This window comes from Hermetia illucens, chromosome 3, assembly GCF_905115235.1.
Source record: "Hermetia illucens chromosome 3, iHerIll2.2.curated.20191125, whole genome shotgun sequence".
Classification (NCBI taxonomy): domain Eukaryota; kingdom Metazoa; phylum Arthropoda; class Insecta; order Diptera; family Stratiomyidae; genus Hermetia; species Hermetia illucens.
In genome coordinates, this window is record NC_051851.1 from 172,462,140 (window position 1) to 172,484,741 (window position 22,602).

At 44.0% G+C, this 22,602-nt stretch overlaps 1 protein-coding gene across 4 annotated transcripts in view; it reads left to right on the plus strand.

Moving 5' to 3' along the window:
- The window catches only part of LOC119650644, a 405,409-nt gene that overhangs the window by 279,914 nt on the left and 102,893 nt on the right, over window positions 1–22,602 (plus strand). For all 4 annotated transcript variants that reach the window (XR_005249347.1, XM_038053569.1, XM_038053570.1 and 1 more), the window contains exon 7: window positions 6,789–7,570. Coding sequence is in view for 3 of the 4 variants with exons in the window: in XM_038053569.1 (XP_037909497.1) it covers window positions 6,789–7,570 (782 nt within the window). In the remaining variant the exon portion in view is untranslated. The remainder of the gene's footprint in view (window positions 1–6,788; window positions 7,571–22,602) is intronic.

Here is a 22,602-nt window from a genome sequence, read left to right on the forward strand (position 1 = left end):
TTAAGGGCTTTGTTTGGTAAGCCGTCGAGGCTGAGCGCTTTGTTGTCTCCCAGCTTCGTTACTGGCGGTATTAGAGCCACATCTCAAGATGTATATAGACTGTAACCCCTTGTGTTCCCTTGAGGGAACAAACCCTGAACGATTTTCAGTAGGAGATCGGGACATGTAATTTGTGGAGTTGCCTGACCTCTAAATCTCACCACCACAATCCTGTACAGCCCCGCTTCTCCATGGGTCTATATCCGCCTCTGCGCAGAGTATCTTGAGGGAGTCCCCCTTGCTTCGCTGTTTCAGGTTTCTTCAGGCTTCCTTGTTAGCTCGCTGTTTCACATCCTGGTCAATCTTACCCATTGCTCTCTGAGCCGCACGTCTGGTCCGATGGCACATCGACTAAAGATCTGACAATTCACTATTCCACCAGCAGTAGTTGGGTCTTCTACTGGGAAAAGTATAATGTCTCGGCATCGATGAGTCACATCCTTTACAATACACTTCGTGATATGGAAGGCTCTTTCCGATGGTGGACCTTATATAGTGTCATGTCCAACCGCACATCTATGAAAATTTCCTCGTCAATTGCTTTCGCAGACCAACCTGACGTTCTCCTCATTTTTGGACGAGCAGATTTCCAGCCGCTTGACTTGCTCTTTAGGTCTGTTCACTGATGTTCCAGGCCATATCGCGAGCTAGTGAAGGATTAACAAAAGTCAGATCCGCAACCAAACCGGAACCCCCTTTCCGGTAAGTATTAACCTGACCATCGTTAGCCAATATGATATCTAACTGCGCGAAAGCCTCCAAGAAATAACGCCCTCTTCCATTCGTCAGTGGACTTCCCCATTCTGTGGACATCATGCATTGAAATCACCGGTGATGATTTTTGGTGTCCGTCCTTTTACATCCAGAACTAATCTGTCGAGCATGTCCTCGAATTTCGCCAACGTCAGACTTGAAGGAGCATAGCAGGTGTAGACGTATATGCCATCTATTTTTGCCCCCTCTGATTCATTGGTGGTCTGAGAGCAGAGCAGATCTTGCGCGACCCTGCAGTGATTAAGGTTGATTTAGACCAAGCTCGTTTTCTCGCTGTATTTAGCGCCTTTTTGATAGATACTTGCCGCTTCCGGCAAAAAAAAAACCGCTGAGAAGGAAGATGAAGCACTTTGGGAATGAGGACATGGACGTGGCTGCATCACTAGGCCACTAATTTCCAAAGAAATCGGACGCAAGGAAGCGAAATCTTCGGCGGAAGGTGGTTAAGTTAAGCCCTTGAGTGTTTAACGTAGGTATCTGTTGTGGAGACTTAATCCTACGGTCCTCTTCAGACACGGATTGATTTTGTGACCACAATCAGAGCCCCGCTGAGACAAACAACAATGGTACCAGTCTATACCAAGTGCATGGCTTAGCATTCATACTGGTGGATGCAAGATTTACCTAAATCTCTACCGATCTAAGGAATACAGCACCCGTGTTGAAACGCAACACTACGCCGAGGCCCGAAGGTCTCTTCTCGCTTGAGCACGACCACAACCACCATGAAACTCCCACTTGGAGATTCAACCGCAAACAACCGAGCTGTACTCACATACAACGGGAGTTCACCCAAAGTATGAGAGTCCAGGAGCTATCCCGGTTCCCATGGTAACAGTATACCCCTGGTAAGGTTTCGTGACCAATCTGCCACTTCAGATGAGTCCCCGTGCAGACTCGTGTCTGGCCGTCGTGATTAGGTCTTTGGAGCATTCGCCTACTGCATCACGGCCGGCAAACCAAAGTGAGTACAGCGTCTCCCAGTGCCACCACTATAGAGGTTCTTCTCGGCCACTTGGTTTTGGTTTGGCCGACAGGGTTGCCGCCCCGTCTTCCTCACTGCCACCTCTGAGCACCCGGCGGAAGGTGGTGATAAACTGAAGCGTAAGACCGACACATCTGTGGTTGTCAACGCTTTATTGTGGTGCGCACCAGGGCTTACATTCACGGGTCCCGTGAGGATTAGGACCAGTGTGCCGGGAGGTGATCAAATCAGCCAGAGAGATCTTAATGAAGCTAGTTTCTCCCATAGGAGTACAGCCATGAAGGCGGGAAGGAAGAGGGCGTATGCGCAAGCAGCAGCCTCAGTTCTGACCGCTGCCGTGGGAGCTTCCTCCAAGAATGACAAAACCTCAGAGGGACAGTTTACCATCCTCCGGGAATGCCTAGAATGAAGCCAAGATTTAACAATCAACGTTTTCGTGATGGGCTTTTCCAGTTGGAGTGCACTGATGGGACTGCCTTAAAGTGAGTCCAGCAGGTAATCCCGGCTTTGAGTTCTGGCGGTCGACCCAAGTTCACTATTATGAACACTGGAGAGATGTCATCACATGATGCTCCACTTTTTCCTAGAGAGATTGAAATTCAATCATATCAGGAAACTGTAGGACATCATCTCCATTTTGAGAGCGAAGAACAATGATGGTTTTGGATTCATACAATATAGAGCATATTGCAGCATCTTCGGTGCGCTCTTCCACAATGAAGCTGTGCCCTGAGGATAGTGTATACGTTGGCTGAACCCTCGTATGGGGGTTCGCACTGGTGCAGGGACTACAGAGTGCCTACCTTCTAGTAACTTCACTTACTCCTTTTAGGGAACAGGCGGAAAAGAGAGAAGCCAAAGACCCTATGAGAGAATCTATGCAAACCAGACACCGCAAACCAGTCAAGGTGCTAAGTGGGAAACAGTCGAGTGCTCTGTGGGATGAGATAAAACTTTTCATGGATGAGGACATGGGAACTGCTGTACCTCCAAGTGCGGCTTTTCTCAAAGAAATCAAGCACGAAGGGATTGAGTCTCTAGCGGTACGGTGTGCGGGGATCTCCGTCACATGCGGACCGCGGCATATGATTCTAACAGTTTTCCATTACACATTAGGCTAAGTGTATATCGAAGAACATAAAGATTGACCAGATTAGCCTGCAGCATGCCAAAGCCTCCTCCTATCTGCTGGCAGCGGAGCTGATAAAGCTACAGGACTCCTCCGACATTTGGGTTCAATTTAATAGAATCGGTCACATTGGATCAGTAAAGGGGACAACGATCTTCTACGATGAAATATTCATACGGCCAAGAGCTTTCGTCCTGATGTCAAGACGGTTAGAGGCAACCATGCAGAGACAGCTATTCCCAGGACTTAGTTACGGTCATCATATAGTATCAGATTAATGGCGAGAGGAAAACATCATAATTGCTCCCGCTTATTTCCCTATCATTCTTTGTATCCTCCACCGACGCAAGAACTAAGGAATCTGGTACCATCTGTAGAATCAAGTGGTCTCGAATTCTTAATAGGTTGCGATGCGAACGCTCAACATATTTGTTGGGCATTAGAAAATACAACCCAAGAGGAGAGAAGCTATTCATCACTTCAGCTGGTCTTATGACTGCAAACGTAGGGTGCGTCCCCTACGTTCGTGGGACCGAGAAGAACCGAAGTAATTGACCTAATAATCTGTACTTCAAAAGTGTTAAAGTTGATTATACACTGGCGGGTGTTAGACGAGGTCTCAGTGGCAGATCACCGATACCTAGAATCTAGTCTGACTATTGCGTCTGAACAGTCTGCAGTACATAGACGGAATCCTAGAAAAACGGATTGAACAAAGTTCAAGGAACTTCTTGGCAATAAAGTACAGCCCCCTAGGCGACTGAGGACTCCTTTGGCGCTGGAGGATGAATTGGAAAAAACTCAGGAAATCAACCAGGAGATTTCTGAACGGTGCTTGCAAAAGTAATAAGAACGAAGAGTGGTTAAATTTCAGGAAGTCACGAGTGTCAATATAGTGTTAGGTGTTCGAAACGAAACACTTTTAGAGCGTGCTGTGAGGAAGCGGAAGGCGAAAGAGGGACTTTAAGGCTGTGTAGAGTCCTTAAAAAGGATGAGTCTGCCAAGTTGGACTCCACAGCTCCACACTGGAATCAGTGCAGACCCTCCTGGAAGTGCACCATCCGGTGGATGGTATCTATCCAGCAATGCTAAAGGAGGGTAGATCGATTGCTAAGAAATATTTTTCTAGCAAGTCTTGCTTTGAGCTATGTGCCTACCTTGGCTGGTTGAGCGTCATATTCGTGGGAGCGCGCTTAGGTCGCACCCACTTAACCCAGAGTCTGAAGTGGGTTTCGATCGCTACCTAATCGCAGAAGCATCGAATCTAGTCAATACTATGCGAACTGAAAATTTCCCAACGCACGCTCAAGCTTATGCTGGTGACGTGCCTGTGCTTGCTATTGGTCGGAATCTCGGAACGGTGGGTAGAAATATACAACATGCCGCTGATTTGATCTGACAGTGGGTGCCTCAGGTATGGACTTTCAGTTCATCCAAATAAAACCACAAAAACATAAAAAGGAGGAAACTGGATGGACTGTGCTCCCAGAGAGGAGGGCACAACCCTGCAAATCTCCGAAGAAGTTAAATATCTGAGAGTCAGTCTAGATAAATAGCTTCTTTGGAACAAATATTCAGAGGTAAAAATGAAAAGGGCTCTTACAGCTCTTATACTCTAGTATTGGATCAGCCGCCAGGTGGAAGATGATCTCGTCGTATGACACGTTTATCTGAACTCTTAGAGGGATTGATGAAAGCTTTTCTAATAAGGATCGTCCAAGCATTTCCAGTTATAAAATGTCCTACTCTGCCAAACAAGAAAGTATCAAAAAAATGTTGTGACGGGTTGGTTTCAATCGCAAGGTAGAAGGGACCTTGTCAGACCCCAGGCAGCGCGACTGAAAGCGGCTACAGATGACCTTTTGCCCTTTTTGTTTAATTCAAAACCCAATAAGGACATGAATTTTTCGAACCCACCAGGATTGACTAGTTCCATTTAATACGACTAATTTTTATTTAGGAATGAATGGTCCTTAGCCTGCTATCTACTCAATGATGGGCTCAAAACCACACATTCCTAAACAAAAATTAGAATAGTTTCTTTCTAGAAAAAAAATTGCACACTTTCCAACCTCAGAAACGAAGTAAGGTTCTTTGCAATTTTACAAAGATTGCATAGGACTTCACAGATATCGTCGTACATTAAGTGCAAAAGTGGGTGTTTTTCTTCAAATTTAGCCTTTGTCCCGTTAAGAAGCGAGGTCGACTGGCCTTAATTTGTTGCACCATTTTTCTCGGTCAGGTGTCTGACTTGGATAAAGTGAAGAAAATTTCGATGATGACCATCTAATGTGTCAAGCCAACGATATTTCGGTCGGTCGTTTTGTCGTTTCCCATCGACTTCGATCCTCACACTAAGGTTAGAAAGTGAGCTCTCATCAGCGGGAGTTATATGAGCATACCATCGAAGCTGGTGTTTGCAACTCCAAATCGTTCGTTGATATCCTCATTTCAGATGGAGTAAGGCGGGTTTTATAAGTAACGAGCCAAACCAATAACTTTCTTTTCATTGCCGCGGGGCGTCGTTCAGTATCCAGAAGAGTCGGCTACCACTCGGTTTGAAACAGTAGACCGCATAATGCTAGAGTGATAGAGAGGAAATCCGTGCCTGGGGGAAAATCCCATTTCGCCCCTTCCTCGTCAGATCTGACCATACATTTTTGTAACCTGAAAATTCGTCCCACAGTGCTATCTGTAAGAGTCTCAGCGAAGTGATTGAAGGTTAGAGTAGACCTTTTATCATAATCGAAAATGGTTAAATAGCAAACGATACTACTCGAAATCTATCTGCAACCCTTAGTGTAAGGTTTGTTAAAGCTCCGTCGTTTCCTAATCAAAATCCTATTATTAACTTGACTTCGGAGTCATGAATTTCAATGCATCACAATAGTCAGATTCTTTAACGCACAAAAACACTGAAATCAAACATTTTACAATCGCAAGGAACATAAAATCTTTATCTGTTATTTTTTGTCTTTAATTTATAGTCCTGACAAAAAAAACCAACCCTTTTACATAGCTCCCATAAAACCAGAATAAAACATCCGAAAAAGGCAACAGTTTGTCTCTCCCCAAATAACATAAATTACCATTTCCAACAGCATTTATCTAAATTACACTGATATAAACGCAAACGGAGAAAAAAAAAACTTGAAAAGTATTTTAAACTCTGCCAGGGAGCAAATTGTCATCAAATCACTCTCCTACAACTCCGTCAAAATGGCGAACCCAACCTATCCCGCCGCCACCCCGTTTTGGTGTGTATTTAATCAATTGTCAGTGTGGTCGGTTTGAGACTTAACCTTAGCCGTTGACCCTTAGATAGAAACAAAATGTCAGCCAACAATAGTCACTGAAAGACTCGTATTTTTATCGTCCATAAATAATTTGAATGAATGAATGGTTTTTACCCGTCATGTTTATGAGAATGTGGGCAATGGGGGTGGGTCGGATAAATGCTGAAGGGGAAAATGAATGGAAATAATGGGTTAGAATGGCGGAAGCGACCGCAAACAGGAACGATAGATGTTGTACAGTAAAAGCTGCAAGCATTCAGAAAAATTAGACCCCTTCGTTTCGGCCGAGATTTACAACCCCAATTGCATTTTGAAGGGGTGGAGATAATGTCGTGCTTTTGCGGAAGTGTTCATTTTATGCATTTTTCATGGCAACCTAGTCCTTTTCCTGGATATGATTTTGTGCTTTATTAGGGGGGAATTTTGACCTGTGCTGAATAGGGGTGGAGAAGGGCTGCATATAAAGGTCTTCCGGTAATTTTATACTGGAATTTTGGCCAAATGGCTCTAAACTTTGTGTGCAGTAAAGCCAACGCTAAATGTCTTTTATTTCTGCTCCTTTCAGAACCAATTGTCAATGAACATCCTGTTACAATCTACCCGGGCAGGGCGTCACCCCCGCGTGGTCGGGTGCCCCCAAGGACTCTGCCCGGATCCGTAGAGCGCCACCGAGAAGTGTGTCGCAATTTGAACGCATTGGACCAACACGACGGGAACATGATCGATCCGTGCACCAACAAAATCTTCTCGCCCTCACACCAGCAATTCGTCATCAGCAAATCACCCTCATCCCCCGTGATGATAGTGCAAAAACCCAAGGCCGGCCTATTGTGTCACAGCAACAGCAGCAGCAGCACGACGAACAGTAGTTTTAGCAATAACCAAACCAATCACATGATTATCGACAATAAAATGCTATTTGGAAATCTTCAGATTCCACCCCGAAAACGTACCAATGAATTGAATGGGACTGATAGCGTTAGTAAGCGAGGCGATGGTAGAGGCCCGAAAGATACAGGAGCGAGCAGTGAAAGCACCGATGAAGAATTCTCGGATGATTCCTTGGAAGGTCAATCTTTGCCACCACCACCGCCTCCACCAATAGTGCCTCCGCCGCCATCCCTATCGGCGCCAGTTACGCCTAGCAAACGTGGCAGTATAGCATGGGAAATCAATTTGGACGACCATTTGCCACCACCGCCACCTGCACATTTACATCAACAATTGAATCATGTCTCGGCATCAGGATCGTCATCAGCCCCAACCAAGTCTAAGAAGAAAATGATGTCTAATAAGGAGAAGGCAGCAAGTCTGAAATTGGATACATCGTCGTCGTCCTCAGCCAAGGTTTGTACTGTTTTGTAGATTTAGATAATAGATTGGATTACGTAGGCTCCGGGGTTGATATTGATTTAGTATGACCGAATTATCTATTTTTAGGGAATTTTCAAATGCTTGGTTGTCCTTGTTTTCGCATTAAGTTTATTTTAGAGGAGATTCACATGAATTGTTATTTATCCGCTATTATTCGGTTAAGCAATATTTTAGCCCTATCATACCCTTTATGGAGGGTGATTTTATTTAAAGAGACATCCAAAGAATGGGGGAGAAGCTTGTGCTTCCCCGTACCCCAGTGGTGTCAATTAACTAAAAGGAGATTCATTTAAGGGATAGGGGGTTCCGTTGCTTGCTCGGTTACCTGAAGGTATTGCACAGCATTAATTACCCTTATGCGGAATTGTATCTTATTGCATTTACCTTCTGATGTCCTTCTCGGACGAGGTATTCGTTTTTTGGATATTTTTCGGAAATTCTTCACCTTGTATGCCTTCAAAAATCTCAGTTATCTGGCTGCTTACGTAGTTCTACTTAAAATATTGGAAGTCTTACAAGATTATCTAAACTTCTAAATCCGCCTTATATGGAATCATTACTCAATTAAATCCCTTCGAAGCAATTAAAATGTTTTTTTGCGGTATTAACATTGACATGCTACGTAGCTTCCCATGCTAACGTGCAATCGCATGTATTTTTTTCCTAAGCATTTATCTTTAAGCAATGAAGATGCTTTTATGTAAGGAATGCTGCGATGTCGTGAGTATACTCTGCATTGGCCAATACATAAGCGCCAGGGGGGATTGTTCTGCAGCGAGCAAGTCAATTGGTATTGCGAGTGCGACACATGGTAATCATGCGATGACGGTCGCAGTACTGATTGGACTAGAGTCAAATGGAGAGCAACTTGGGGATTTGGCAATTTGGAAATTGAGATTTCTGTCAGTTCAGATCGATTTGGAAATTTGCATGGAAAAAGAGAAAGTCTACTAGGAAGTGGAACAAATCCGGAAATTAAAACCGTTAGCGAGCGAGGAAAAAAGGAAATAGATGCATATAGTGGTGGGAATCGTCTGAAATGGTGTCCTTGGTAAGCAGTTTAAGAATTCTTCGATTCACGAGTACTTTTAATTCACATCCACGTGTCTGGAACTGACGCTGAGCCCAGCTATCGTTAAGACTTGCATATATAATGGCCCCATGAAAGGGGTAATCGCATGCATCACTGGAATTCGGGAAAAGGAAAAAGAAGGCTGTTGGAAGCGCCTTCCTGAATTAAATAGGGGATTCTTTGGTGAGAGTAAAGAGCGCAAGATGAATCCAAGATTTTGATGATTGATTGATGTTCATGGGGCAAGATACTTTGCGGCATTTATGGTGTAAAAAGAGGCATAGTCCCCCATTGGTCATTGGAAACTCTAGAAGCATCTATAGGGTGTAGGTCCTAACTAGCACCTGATGAGAAGTTCAGGATTTTACAGGGCTCCTTACTTTAGTCATGATTTGGTCTACGTGATCTCTGATCTGGGCGAGACCGTGCTGGCCTTACGCTGAAAGGTAATTGTTTTTCTTGTACTCCAAACATGTTGCGTTTATAGCTGGGCTGGAAAAGTCTGCCTTACTGTCTGATCAGCTTGTTTCACCGTGTTTTCGGTTGCATGAAAACTATCTGCATATTGACAAATTTGTGCCTTTCATAAGATCCTAGAATGCCAAGCCTTCCAGCGGCCATTGCCATTTTTCCGACCCGGTTATCTTGCAAATTTTCAATTTTCGTCGACTTAGGCTAGGTCTTCCAGCGGCCGATTCTCTCCAATATCTCGGGTTCCAGATGGCGTAGCGTAAAAATTCTTGGATTTCCTGAATCTGGGGCGCCTTCCCGTTCAAAAGAGATATCTTGTGTACGAATCCGACGATTTTTAATTTTTGGCCAATTTTCTGACCTAGGTATCGTGGAAATTTTCAATTTTCCTCGACTTCTGCTAGGCCCTCCAGCGGCCGATTTTCCCCAGTATCTCACATCGGATGTTTCCGTCATTCATTTGGTGATTTGGGGGACTTCTCGTCTGGCCATACCATCCAAGAATATATCGGGTTTGAGCGTGTGGAAAACGTGTCCCCTCAAAAGCCTTCGCCGACTAGTCGGGCAAACCACCCGGCATCTATTTTTTGAGCTCGATCCATCCCTAATTTCCATACAGATTGCCTGGTGGCCACTGTGAGTATAGTCCCCACCGACTTGCTAAGCGACTCTACTGGCGAAAGCGGCACTCACGTATCACATGTTATGTCTACTATAGATTTCTCCTGGAAATATGTGAAGCTCCAAAATTCGCAAGTAGCACGTCTAGCTCCGCGAATGAGCGGAGCAGGACATGGTCTATCATATTCGTTTCTAGAGCCCATGCATAACAAGCACCTGCTATAATGGTCGGCCAACGTCCTGTTACCTCCAAAACTAGAGCGCTCAGCATCTATTAATACTTCGCAAATATAGTGCTGGGTGGAGTGTATACAGCTGTAGATGTGAACTCCTTTCACTTTCGCTCTGATGAAGCCTTCTTGCGGGTGCTCCATTCTTTCCTAGAATGATTTTTCTCCGCAGGCCCATAGCCCTGCTTGGCTTGTTTGGTTTATGATCCAAATGCTACCACTGTGGTTTCGAGACGCGGATGGTTTGCAAGAGTAGTTCCTCCGCCGCATGATACTGGTTGAGGTTGATTTTTATCATCATCATTCGTGATTTGTGTTGAGGACTCTTCTGCATTTCGGGTGCCTGCTTCTGTCTACAATGTGCCGATGTTCCACACCCTCCCTCCGTTTGCAGAATAAGCAGTTTGGGTCAGCTACCTAGTCTTTACTGATATGGCCTTGCGCTCCGCATCTCTTCTATTGCTTTGACCTACCATTTGAACTGATGCTTACCTTCGCAATGTGACCGAAGCCAAGGCATATAAAGCATTGCTTTAGTAGTACCTGCTCCCTAAGCCGACAAATAACCCAGCCCTGTAGCTACCAGTTTGAGTGCTGCCTCCACTGGTAGACTGATGATGGCGGTTTGTGTTCCTCCGTTTGCGTTTTCACCGCTGACTCTTGTAATCTGATAAGATCGAAACAAGACCTTACGAATCTCCTCCTTCGTAGTGATCTCATCTATATCTTTCCATATCATAGTGATCTCTGGCCTACTAGCCCTGATGTTGGCTGCCTCGCCAACGACTTTCTAATTTGGATCATGAACTTGTCCACGATTGCATCCTTGGATTTCTTGACCTTCAACATAAAGTTTGTTTTGGTTGATAATATCTCCCAATTTATTGTATTTGGGTCTGCATTCACACTCCAGCGTATGACCCTTCACCTCGTTTAGAGATGATGATAACCTCCAGAATTATTTTCCTGCGTTCTTTTCTTTTCGAGGTGCCGCCTTTCTCCTAGCTTCCACATCGGCGTTGAGAGATGCACTCCCTTTTCCCGGAAATTCGGCTTTGTGAGTTTGTCCTGCAACTTCAGTTGTCCTCTTCACGTGCTTCATTTTTTTTCGGCAGCCTCTTCCTCGGTTTCTCATTTTCATGTTTTGAACTGGCGTTACTTATGTCCTCTGGCTTAATTTTTTCCTCAACGTTTTCGCCCCTCTTTTATTTTGGATTTAGCCGTACGCATATCGAATGCCTCTTATCATGGCCCTTATATTCTGGTGAATATTGCGGCGCTCTTTGATGAATCCACAAAGTTCCATGATCTTTTTATCCAGTGCGATAAGGGCAGCTCCCGGTCATGACATTCTTCATTACTCGGATTGTTTATCGTCAAGGTTTCTTCCTGTTGGTGTATTCCCGCTACGCTTTTTCCATTGAAGGTAGCGCTTTCGATCGCAGGGGCTTGTGCCCGTAAGAGCGTGTTCGATGGAGTTTGGACCCCGTCGATGGAGTTTGGTCTAGACTGTCCCGCGCGCTAATGTTACATTAGATACCACAGCATTCAAGGCTCCTACAACTGAGGAACTGCATTCATTGGATATCGAAGGTCGGGTGCCTGCTTGCACACTCCCAAAAACCACCGGTACTGGGGTTCCAAAGCCGTGCTCCTCTAGCTTTGGTTTTATTTCTGGATGTCTGTTCCGTAGTCAATTTTTATCCTCTAGCGGGCGTTTTGTTCCCACCTACCCGGCCTGCGCATAACCATGCCCATAAACGCACACTTCCGAATGAGTGCTTTTGACTGCTCTAAACACTCTCCCCCTCCCGCACGTATAAATGCACCTGATGGGAGATTTGGCAACCCTATACAGGTACATTCAGCCTACTCTCATTGGAATCGTCTATGCATATTTTTGCGATGTTCCACGGTTCTCCGCATGTCATCGAGAGCGAGCTTATTTAGCTCGGTGCGAGGGTCTAATTTTTTTCAACCGGGTTCTGACTTTGCTTTCCCTGGTTATTTGGTGTACAGCGGTATTCCAACGATGGTGAAACATTGATGAAGCTAGCGAACGTCTCTATTTTCTCGTTGTCAACTCTTTCAGGGGCATTAGAGTCAGGTCCCTTTTGTACAAATTCCATCTAGATCTGAAGGTTCACAGAATGGGGCTTGAAAAAGATGAACCAAATATCCTTGAAGGGATGATCAGATTTTGTTACTTCACTGTGGACGGCCTGTTATCAATTTATGTAGGACTTACATATATGGCTGAATCTACTGCTGGAATCGGAGCCTGCAGTAATTTGTTGGCATTGCTCAACACGGTAGTTCTACCAGTGAATATATAGGCAACGTGATATCCCCAAACCACCCTAATTTCACTCACAAATATGTAGACCCTGCGGGCCTGGTAAAATTAAGGGTGATTCCACTTGCGGTTTCTATATTTTTGGCCCTCATTGCAGAGGTGATGGTCTTGTTACTGCTGAAGTTCAGTTCGCCTAAACACTATAATATGGTTCAACGAAGTTTCTAGTACGAGGCCCATTAATTAAAGGATTTTTTTCCTAGAATCGTGCACGAAATGGTCCTCAGGGAGGAGGAAGGTAAATGCTCTGTTGGCCATGCGCTTAGACTATTGGTCAGAAAGCTGCCGAATAAAGATCCTGAATCTTTAAATATTGCTTGAAGTCCCAGAAGTGCCTCCAATGGGGAAATCGGCTGGGGAAGAAGGATAGTCATCTCCAATCCTAGATATCCAGTCTACTATCTGAAAGCGAAATTTTCTCTCTATCATATACCTTGAGAAAATAGAACCCACCATTCCGCACACACCCCATATGACATCTTATTATCCCTGCTTCAACTACTTCATCCAACCGTTAAGTCTCAGCTAAAATTTGATGCTCCCATTTACCAAAATCCCTACCATTTCATTCCAATTCCCAATAAACGCCGTGGATCCCCATCAAATTTTCCAAACAGCTCCTATTTACCCCAAAAAGGACAAAAGAAAACACCACAACCTAACATGCAATTATTGGGTAATTTTAGCAGAAAGTGGCTTTCGCAACTTTCCCCAAATTTGTCGCTTTCACCTTTTTGTTTACTCTCTGGCATTTTTATCCTTTCCACTTCTGATAGTCCTGAAAATATCTGGTGACGGTGCTGCGACACAACTTTTTTGTCGCTAACTTGTTGTTTGATAGGCACAGGCAGGTCCTGTTTTTTTCTCTGCAATTTCATGGCTAGGAAAAAAGTTTTTCGTTCACCTTTCTTTCACCGACAACTCCCATTAGGGATGGTCATGTTATCGTAGGGGTGGAATTTTGTAATTTTTGTGTAAATTTTGTTTAAAATATTTTTCTGAACGAGAGAAAGGAAAACACAACAGTGGCCAGGTGGATTATCAGATGAAAAAGTGAAAGTATTTTAAGATATGAATTTTTTAAGGATATTCAAGCTTCCAGCAGGCTCTGGAGAAATGTACTTTTAACTAGTTGGTGGGGAGCGTGGGCGATCGAGAAGAATATGGAGTTGTAATGGGTATAGTCTAGTTGGGAAATTCACTTTCAAAGTATGGAATTTTTTATAAGCTCCATATCAAGTATGCATGAATATGCTAACCTCCAACGTTTTCAGAAAAAAATACGATGATGAGGGGAATATAGGCATCTATTTAATCTCAGTGGCTTCAAAATGAAAGAAAAAAAGTTGCGAATTATTTTGTTGCCAAAAGATATAGTGAAATCCCTCGTATTATACATTGGCCTATCACTGAATTGCCCGTTTTTATCTTAGCAACCTTCACTTTGAATTCGCTCATTTGAATTTCAGCTCCACACTCGGTATCATTAATAATGGTTTAAAGCATGATATCATCCAAACATCCGAATAAAAAACGTCCGATAGCCCCCCATGATTAATAACACAAAATGTGTTTTATGATATATAGTGCGGCCCTCAAACGCTGTGATAACATCACAACTGGAAAAGAGGAAGGAAATTTTCAGCCCCATCTTATTTTTCGTTTTTAATTTATGAACAATTTCCATCTCCCTGCATCAGTCCTCATTAGATAGGCTACCCTCGACTCTAAACTGGCTACAAACTAGACAAATTGTTCATCTTCCGATTTGTTTTTAATTAAACAATTCCAAGCGTAGAGATGAATTCCTACCGGCAAACATCCTTATAGTCTGTCCTGATACAATTCAAATTTATATGGCTTTGTTTTATCAGTCGTAAAATAAGACCGTAAAACCCCCACCAAAAGAGGAAGTTGAATAAATTCCTCACAGCGATGTTCGTCAGGGCACTTTCCTTCCAATAAAACAAGTGATTTTTAGATGAAAAATGTTGTCAGGACTCCCAGAAAAAAGTGCCTTTTCCACCTAATTTTCCGCAGCTTATGATTGTTTCCTAGAATGGATTTGTTTCCAGAAGATATCCTCGATCACTTTTCTATTAAAAATTGAAATCATGATTTTTTTCCAAAAAAGTAGTTTACGGTCCAGCTATCTATGTCATCTAAATCTTACCCCTGTTAATTCTTTTGTTCCTTTTTTCTCATATTTAGTTTTCTGTAAGCCTGTGATTCAACCTCTGTGTTATGAGCGATAACTGTATAGGAGAGGGTCAGGAAAGGGAGAACCCAAACATCCATGACATAACCGAGATTTAAACCCGAGACGACGAGGTTCCAGGACTACTGCCTCACCAATTTAGAACTGGTGCCATTCCTTGCGTTGAATGCGCTCTATCTATACCTTTCCCCTAATTGGATTAGTCTGGTACTACTGTCCTACACAATGTTTGCGCTTGACCCTTTCATTGTTTTCTCAAACCGAAATAATAAAACAAACGAGGTCATCCAGGTCATCGTTGCAAAAGTTAGTTGAACTGTTTCGATTCACCCTATTTCGGTATCTGTGGTTTCCTCTATGCTCCGTAAGAAATCGGGCTAGGTTAAAGTTAGTCTCTTCACACCTTCCGAACCAGTTTGTGTATCCTGCGGTCCTTTTCCAACCATTCTCTTTATTGTTGCTGTCCACCTAGCACTTCTTTGGGAATTCTTCGCGTCCCATTCATAGGAATTAGTCTCCCCATCAAAGATGCGCATCATCTTGTCGGCCAGAATATCAATCAGCATCATTCCGGCAGTGACATGTTTCGCATCGTCTGGGAATACACCCTCAGGGAGGTCCTTATGTAAATGAGTGCCATCTGCACATTACAGTTTTCCAAATAGAAGTTTTCCGCTGTGTTGAATGGTATAGAGCTCGTCGCTGTGGCTATGAGCATCCTATGAGGGTACCACACTTGTCAGCATCCTTACCAGGACCATGTTGGCTCTTCATGGCTTAGTGTAAGTGACTTCTTTCCGTACCCTAAAGTACTTGATAGCTAGTTTTGAAATGAAGGAACAAGTCCTTACTCTGATGCTAACAGATGTCTTCTGACAATGCTTCGTAATGACAAGTCTTATAATTTATCCTAAGTGAGTGTCAGTCCAGTATTCTCTAACCACTCCTTTATGGTAGTGATTGCTTCACAGGTAAGTAAGTCTCAAAATTCGTTAAATGCTTTACAACCGCAATCACTGCTAAGTCCACTATCCACTGTAGTCACTATCAGGAACTGGAACGTTTGGGATATCATTTTAATGATATTCCACAACAGTGGGATCGATATCAAATCTTTTTGCGAGGCTCTATCGCACACTCTGGGTCCACTCTCCATCTGTCAGACAACTAACGATAAGAACGCCAATCCTTCAGGAACATCTTTATTCGGCTTCAATTGACTGAATGCATTTGGCACATCTGGCGCGATAGCCACACAATGGTTTCACCAGGCCAGTAGGAACATTAGTTAATTTAGCGCTTTGGAAGCTCAATCGTTAGTCGGATAAGTCTCCGAAACTATCAGGGAGAAATATGTCAAAGGTTACTCATTCAACTATTTTTCCCAGAGAGTCGAAAAATCAAATCAGTTCGATGGTGTTTCAACAGGGCGTTCAGTAGTATTGAGGGAGGCGCCTTTAACGACTGATGAGCCAAGCGAATCCTACAGACTTGAGTTTTAATGCTTGTACCTGATTTTATTTCTTGGATATCAATGCCCTAATCCTGCGGGAATAACCCTAGGATAATCATTTGAAGGAGGTCGAAGATGCGTTGCTCCTGAACCTCATATAAGCCCTACGAGCTTATATCCAAGGTTTTCCCCAAATTTGCAAAGAAGCATCTATAAATATATACGTCCTGCATAGAGTTGCCTACAGGGGTTTGCTTTGCTTTGCTGTATACATATCTTCAGATTTCTGAAAGTTTGCTTGTAAGTATGCTCCTTTAGTTCCTGGTTAATTATCTCTGTTGTTTTCTCATTATCTGACAAGGTGGCATGCTGCTTAGATAAGTGTGTACTTCACTAAAAATTAAGCTAATGCACCACCTTGGCATTAATGAATCAGATATGTTCGTGATGAGCTATGTCATGTAAAAGACAGACAGGGATCTCTTAGTCGGACCAAACCTTCCATAAATGGTTACTCGTCCATTAATTCTACAGATCGACCTCACATTTTTCTCATTTTTGCATGCACAGTGGCAATGACTTTTGATTTCCGACCCTTCGAACTTGGCGAATGTCAGCCCCGAAGAGGCTTTGCAACGATATGCATATTGCCTCCTATTTTGCCGATGGGACGCCACTTGTGGGTCGCCTCAATGGTCGTCCACACTGTCCCGATACAAGCAGGCAGTAGGTCTTTTTCCCTCTATATCTCTCTCTGTCTACCTTTCTCTCTCTGTCCCCTTTATCTCGACCTCTAATCACTTCTCTGTCTCTCTCTATCTGTTACTCCTTTCTCTGCCTCCCTACCTCTTTCTCTCTCTTTCTACCTCCCTATCTCTTTCTCTCCCTCTGCCTCCCTATCTCTTTCTCTTCTTGTGCCTCCCTATCTCTTTCTTTCTATCTCTCTCTCCGCCTCCCTCTCTCTTTCGCTGCCTCCCTCTGTCTTTCTCTTTCTCTCTGCCTCTCTCTTTCTTTGCCTTCCTCTCTGTTTACCTCCCTCTCTCCTTACCTCGATATCTCTCACTGGCTGCCGTCTCTCTTTGCTTCCCTTTATTCTCCCTTTCTTTATCTCTCTTTGCTTTCCCTTCTTTCTGCCTCCCTCTCTGCCTCCCTTCCTCTTTCTATCTGCCTCTCTCGCTCTCTCTGTCTGCCTCTCTCTTTTTCTCTCTGTCTTCCTTACTCCCTCCCTATGCCTCTCTTTCTCTATCTCTCTCTGTCTTCCTTACTTCCTCTCTCTCTCTCCCTTTCTCTCTCTCTCAGCCTTCCTTTCTCGCTTTCTCTGTCTCTTTATCTCTCCCTCTCTGCCTTCCTTTCTCTCTCTCTCTGCCTTTGTTTCTCTTGCCCTCCTCTCTCTCTGTCACGTTTTCTCTCTCTCTCTGCCTTCTTTTCTTCCTCTGCCTCCCTTTCTCTCTCTCTCTCTCTCTCTGCCTCCTTTTCTATCTCTCCTTCCCTCTGCCTGCTTTTCCCCCTCTTTGCCCCATTTCTCTCTGCTTCTCTCTCTGCTTCTCTCTCTGCCTCTCTCGTTCTTTGCTTCACTCTCTCCCTATTTCTGCTTACCTCTCTCCGTTTCCGCTTTCTCTCTTTGTTTTTGGTAAGGAAGTGGAAGTCTTCAAAAGACTCTGGCCTGGACACGCCAGAATGTGTGATTTTTACCCATTAAAACCACCGCCGCCTTCCTCACCTCCTCCGTTTTTCGCAGTTTACTCTGGATTGATGCGATCATTGAGTGGATTGCATCCCAATCCTCTTGCGATGTTAGCATTGTATTCACCACATTTTCCTGTATCAATGCTTCACCCAAAGTTTTCTGTAGCTTTCTCCTCATCGCCCCTGAATCTCGGACAGAGAAAGAATATGTGCTCTGGGTCCTCGGAGACTCCGTCACAACTTTGACAATTAGGCCAATTGTCCAATTTGAATCTGTAGAGGTACTGGCGATATCCCCCATGATCTTCAAAAACTGGGTGAGATTATCATTAATATCCTCATGTTGCCTTGCCAACCAGTCCTTGATGGTAAATGGATCAGCCTGTGTATCCCCCGGACGTTTCCCGAATGATCCCAACGCTCCTGCCATCTATTTCCAGATCTCTCCCTTTCGGCATTCTTCGTCTGCGACAAAGCAGAGCCTGAGTTCAGATGGTATATCCTCGTCATCTCATCCGCCAAGATGTCAATTGGCATCATTGCAGGGCTTACGAGTGCAGCCTCATCTGAAACAGTCCTGAAGGGAGAACACACCCTTAGGGCTGTCTTCCTATGGACCGCACTCATTTTATGAGCATTACATGATATGCGAAATGCCTTTCCCCAAATAAGGGTGGCATAAAGCAAGATCGATCTCACCATCCTTGCAATAAGTAACCTACAACTATATCGTGACCCTCCCACGCTTAGCTTCGTGTCTATCATCACTCCCAAGTATTTCATGTTCGGCTTGGAAGTGATGATGTGATTGCCCACTCTAATGCGGACGTAACCAGTAACCATTTTAATGCCATCAATGGTTAATCTGGCCTTGCGAAACATAAACTACCAATCTGGAAGGCTTCCTTGGCTTTCGGGGATCGGGAGTAATCTGTTGTAAATTACTCGATCCAACATTTTCCCCATAGTGTCTGAAAGACATATGGGTTCACCTGGAAGTCAGGGATCAGAGATCTGTGAAATGTATCAGTGCCCGTTTCTTGCTACGGGCAGAACCCCTGGATGATTTTCAACAAGAGAGTGGGGCACGTGATCTGTGGGGATCACCCTCCTCTCAACCGCTGGATTACAATTCTATAAGCGCTCCCCCACGGATTTTCATCCGCTTACGAACGGATCTCCTTAAAACATTTCCTCTTGTTCCGCTGAATGGCAAGCTTGAGGTTATTGCGGGCTACCTTGTAAACATGCTCCTTTTGTCCTTCAACACTCCCACCTACTGCCCTCTGAGTTGTTCGTCTGACTCGGTGGCAGGTTGTTCGAAGGCTGACCAATTTAATATTCCATCAGTAGTTGGGTCTTCTATTGGAGAATGAACACCTCCTAGACATGGAGGCATCACATGCCCTGGCGATGCATTGTGTGACATGGAGAGCTCTGTTCGTGGGACCGTCTGCCTTAGTATATCCACACTTCCTATAAAGTTCCCTCATCCAATACTTCTGCAAACTATCCTGATCCTTTTCGTGGCTTTAGGTATCCTGTTTCCCTGGTCTATGGCTCCCTCCTCAGCTCAATAATGATTGCCCCGTGATCGCACTTTCTCCCTCTGTTTCTCACTGCCTTTTCCCCTCTCCTTGTTTCTTTTCTCTCTCTGTTCCTTTTTTCCCTTTCTATGTCATTTCTCTCTCTTTCTATCTCCTTTCCCGCTCACTATCTCTCGCTGCTTCCCGCGTTCTCTCTGCCCCCTTATTCTCTCTTTATTTCTCTCTCTCTTTGCCTCCATCTCTTTGCCTCCCTATCTCTCTTCTTCCCTTCCTCCCTCTCTCTTTGCTTTCTTTTCTCTCCTTTTCTGCTACCCTCTCTCTCCCTTTTTTGTCACCCTCTCCCTCACTCTGCCTCCCTCTTTTTCTGCTTCCCTCTCTCCCTGCTTCCCTGCCTCTCTTTGCTTCCTTCTCTTTCTCTGCCCCTTCCGTTTCCCCATGGAACTTCTACGAAGTATTACTTCGTGAGGAGAACTGCGCTTTTAGCTACTAAGCCACTCACTTTTTACGCTCTGCTTTCGCAAGTTCCACCGGAATTGCTTTAATTACGAACTTTATCGCACACCAGTTTGCCTCCGATTGCAGGTTTCTCCGATGATGTTTTCAGGCTTTTCCTCTTCGTGGATCCAGCGACCTCTGGGTGATCATCCCACTGACACCCTTCATGCCACTTTCGGTTTTTCGGGTAGATTCAGACGGCAAGTCTCAGTCACGCAATAGCATACGCTGAACTTATCCTGAAGGCGCCTCACTCTCCTCCGATACCGACACACTGGTTTTTGCCGCTTTCTCACAGGTGTAGTCCAGATGTCCGTTGAAATTGATCTTCGCATTAATTATCATCATTTGATAACCTGGTTTGAAATGATGGGGTGGCCTCCAACACGAAAACTAATCAGATTCCTTTTCCTACTGTTGGTAATTAAGACCACTTCTGTCTTTTGTTCCGCGAAGTCAAGCTGAACCATCGCCTGCTACCCTTTTATGACGTGGATGGTTTCATTAGCGCACACTTCAATGTATTCAGGGTGCGACAGCGGTCAAACCAATTATTGTGTCCTTAATCTTTTCCAAGAGGAACTTGGAACTTTGTCAAGTAACTAATTTTTATTTGATGAACTTTCTAGTCATTCTCCAACCGACTGAGCTGCGTTCAGCAGCTTTCAACGTTATCACGGCATCGCCTTCATTGGAGAATACCATGTTTCGAGCCAGCTATAGCTATAGCGTCGATCATTGAATAAGCCTATCGAAAACCAAACTCTCGCCCCGATAGGTCACCCGTGTATTCCCTGTGACCATTGTCCTTTTTGGCCTATACTTGGGCCTTTTACCTTGAAGACAACCAAGAGACTTCTTCAGTTCCAACATTGAAACATCTGGTTCCACAGAAATTGTTTACCTTCCTTTTGGAGGTGATGACCAATTCCTTTCTCTCCTTTCGAGTTTATCGCCCTTTGGGTTTTAAGGGGGCTTCACTTGTGCTGCCTGAGTGACGTGTGCATCCTTTGTGGCATTTTTTTCTTTGACGTTGGTTCCATTCGCTGGCATTCCGCACTCCACTTCTCAGAAAAATATTGTAATAGGGATTCCCGAGGATAACTAGTGATTTCAATAGACCCCACAAGGCATGCTTTAATCAAATTTCTGATAAAATCCAATATGCATAAAGTACAACATTCTCAACTCTTCCATGCAATGCATTTAAGTCGTCTACTTAAGCCAATGATCAATCTCCAGCGCGTTTCTACAATCTGTTCTCATACATTTATCGGCACATATTGTACTCCCAATCTCTAGGCTACTCTGGGGAGAAAACGAGAAGAAAATCCGCTTTTAATAAAGTTGTCATATCTCTGCAGAATGTGTTAACCATCACACAAAAGGATAATAAAACGGAAAGTACCTAGTGTTGGCGAAACGTGCACATGTGCATGTAAGTCCTGCCGTGAATTATGTTCGAAACATATCAAGAAATTTATGTTGACTACATGATGAGATACGTGAGATACTCCTGAAAAGATGTTAGGATGTGGCTTCTGTCGGTGGTGATGATGTGAAAACTTTACAATGGATAAATTTGTGCCGAGTGAAAGGAGTTTTCTCGCTGATGATTTGTAGTTAATCAAGTTCAGGTGTTCGTGATTCTCCAGCGATCTATCCTACTTAAGGGATATTGGTTGTGGGGTGTAATTGAATGGTAGATACTCAGAGTTAACCCTGTAGATTGAGATAATTTGAGCCCAGTGATTGCTGTTATGTAGGAGGAATGCAAGGAAAATGAGCACTGCTATTGTTCAGAGGTTCAGGGTTGCTACCAGCTCATATCTATGAGACATCTTCAAGCAGTTCTGGGTCGAATAATTCTACATGGCGAGGTAGATTCCTGTCGAGCCCAGATCTCTTCGGCCGGATTAGTAACAAGACAAAAATCGCGCTCCCATTATTCGCCATACTACATATCCTGCGAAGGTCACTTTGCAACTAGGACTACATGTAGGTGGCCTGAAAAGAATCTGGCACGCAACTGATGAATGTAAACTTGGGTCTTCGTAGTGAGAGGAAGGGTAGGTAATTATAAACTGTAGGTAAAAATGCGTAGATGCGGTTGACGTTCTATTTTACATCTAGAAAAGTTCTCATACAGCGTATGAATCCTAAATTGAATTGTCCCTCTTTTCATAAAATACGCCACCCCTTGACATTCATTGCTTTGATGCAGTTGCACAGGTGAAAAGGTTTCACAATCCTTCTCGGGGTTAGTTTTCCTCTACTCTCTCTTCCCTAGTTCCCATTATCTCGAAGCTAACTTCGCCCTATTGAAATCAAAACCGGTATCATAGCAAGGACCCGTTGAATCAGTGACCCCGAATTTAGAACGCTAGTCTTAATTATGCAATAGCGCCGCCGAGAAGAAAAGGATCCAAATTTACAAGTCTGCTGTAATAGAGGAGGCGGAGAATCATTCATTCAAAAGGCACTCTCTCTCTCGTCGTATGCATTTCAAGTAGAATATACCGCGGATGAGTGAATCCTTTGTGGCATTAGAATTGGTGTATTTTCAGCGCTAAAATGGAACACGCCAAAACTAAGGATTAACTGTGGCAACAAGTGAATGAAGTTCTCAGGATTAAGCAATCATTTTAAGCTGAAAAGATGGTACCGTCTGTGGTAGAGCTCTCCGTTGCTCCTAGTACCCGTTTTCCTTCTGGATAATCAACTGCAGTTTTAATTAAGTAAGGGATTGTGAAATGGTAGTGGGTGCAGTAGACACAAATGAATATTATCACTATCGTTGTCAGTTTTGTGAAGCAACTGCCTTTGTCAAGGATAATACGCTTAATTTACTTCGGG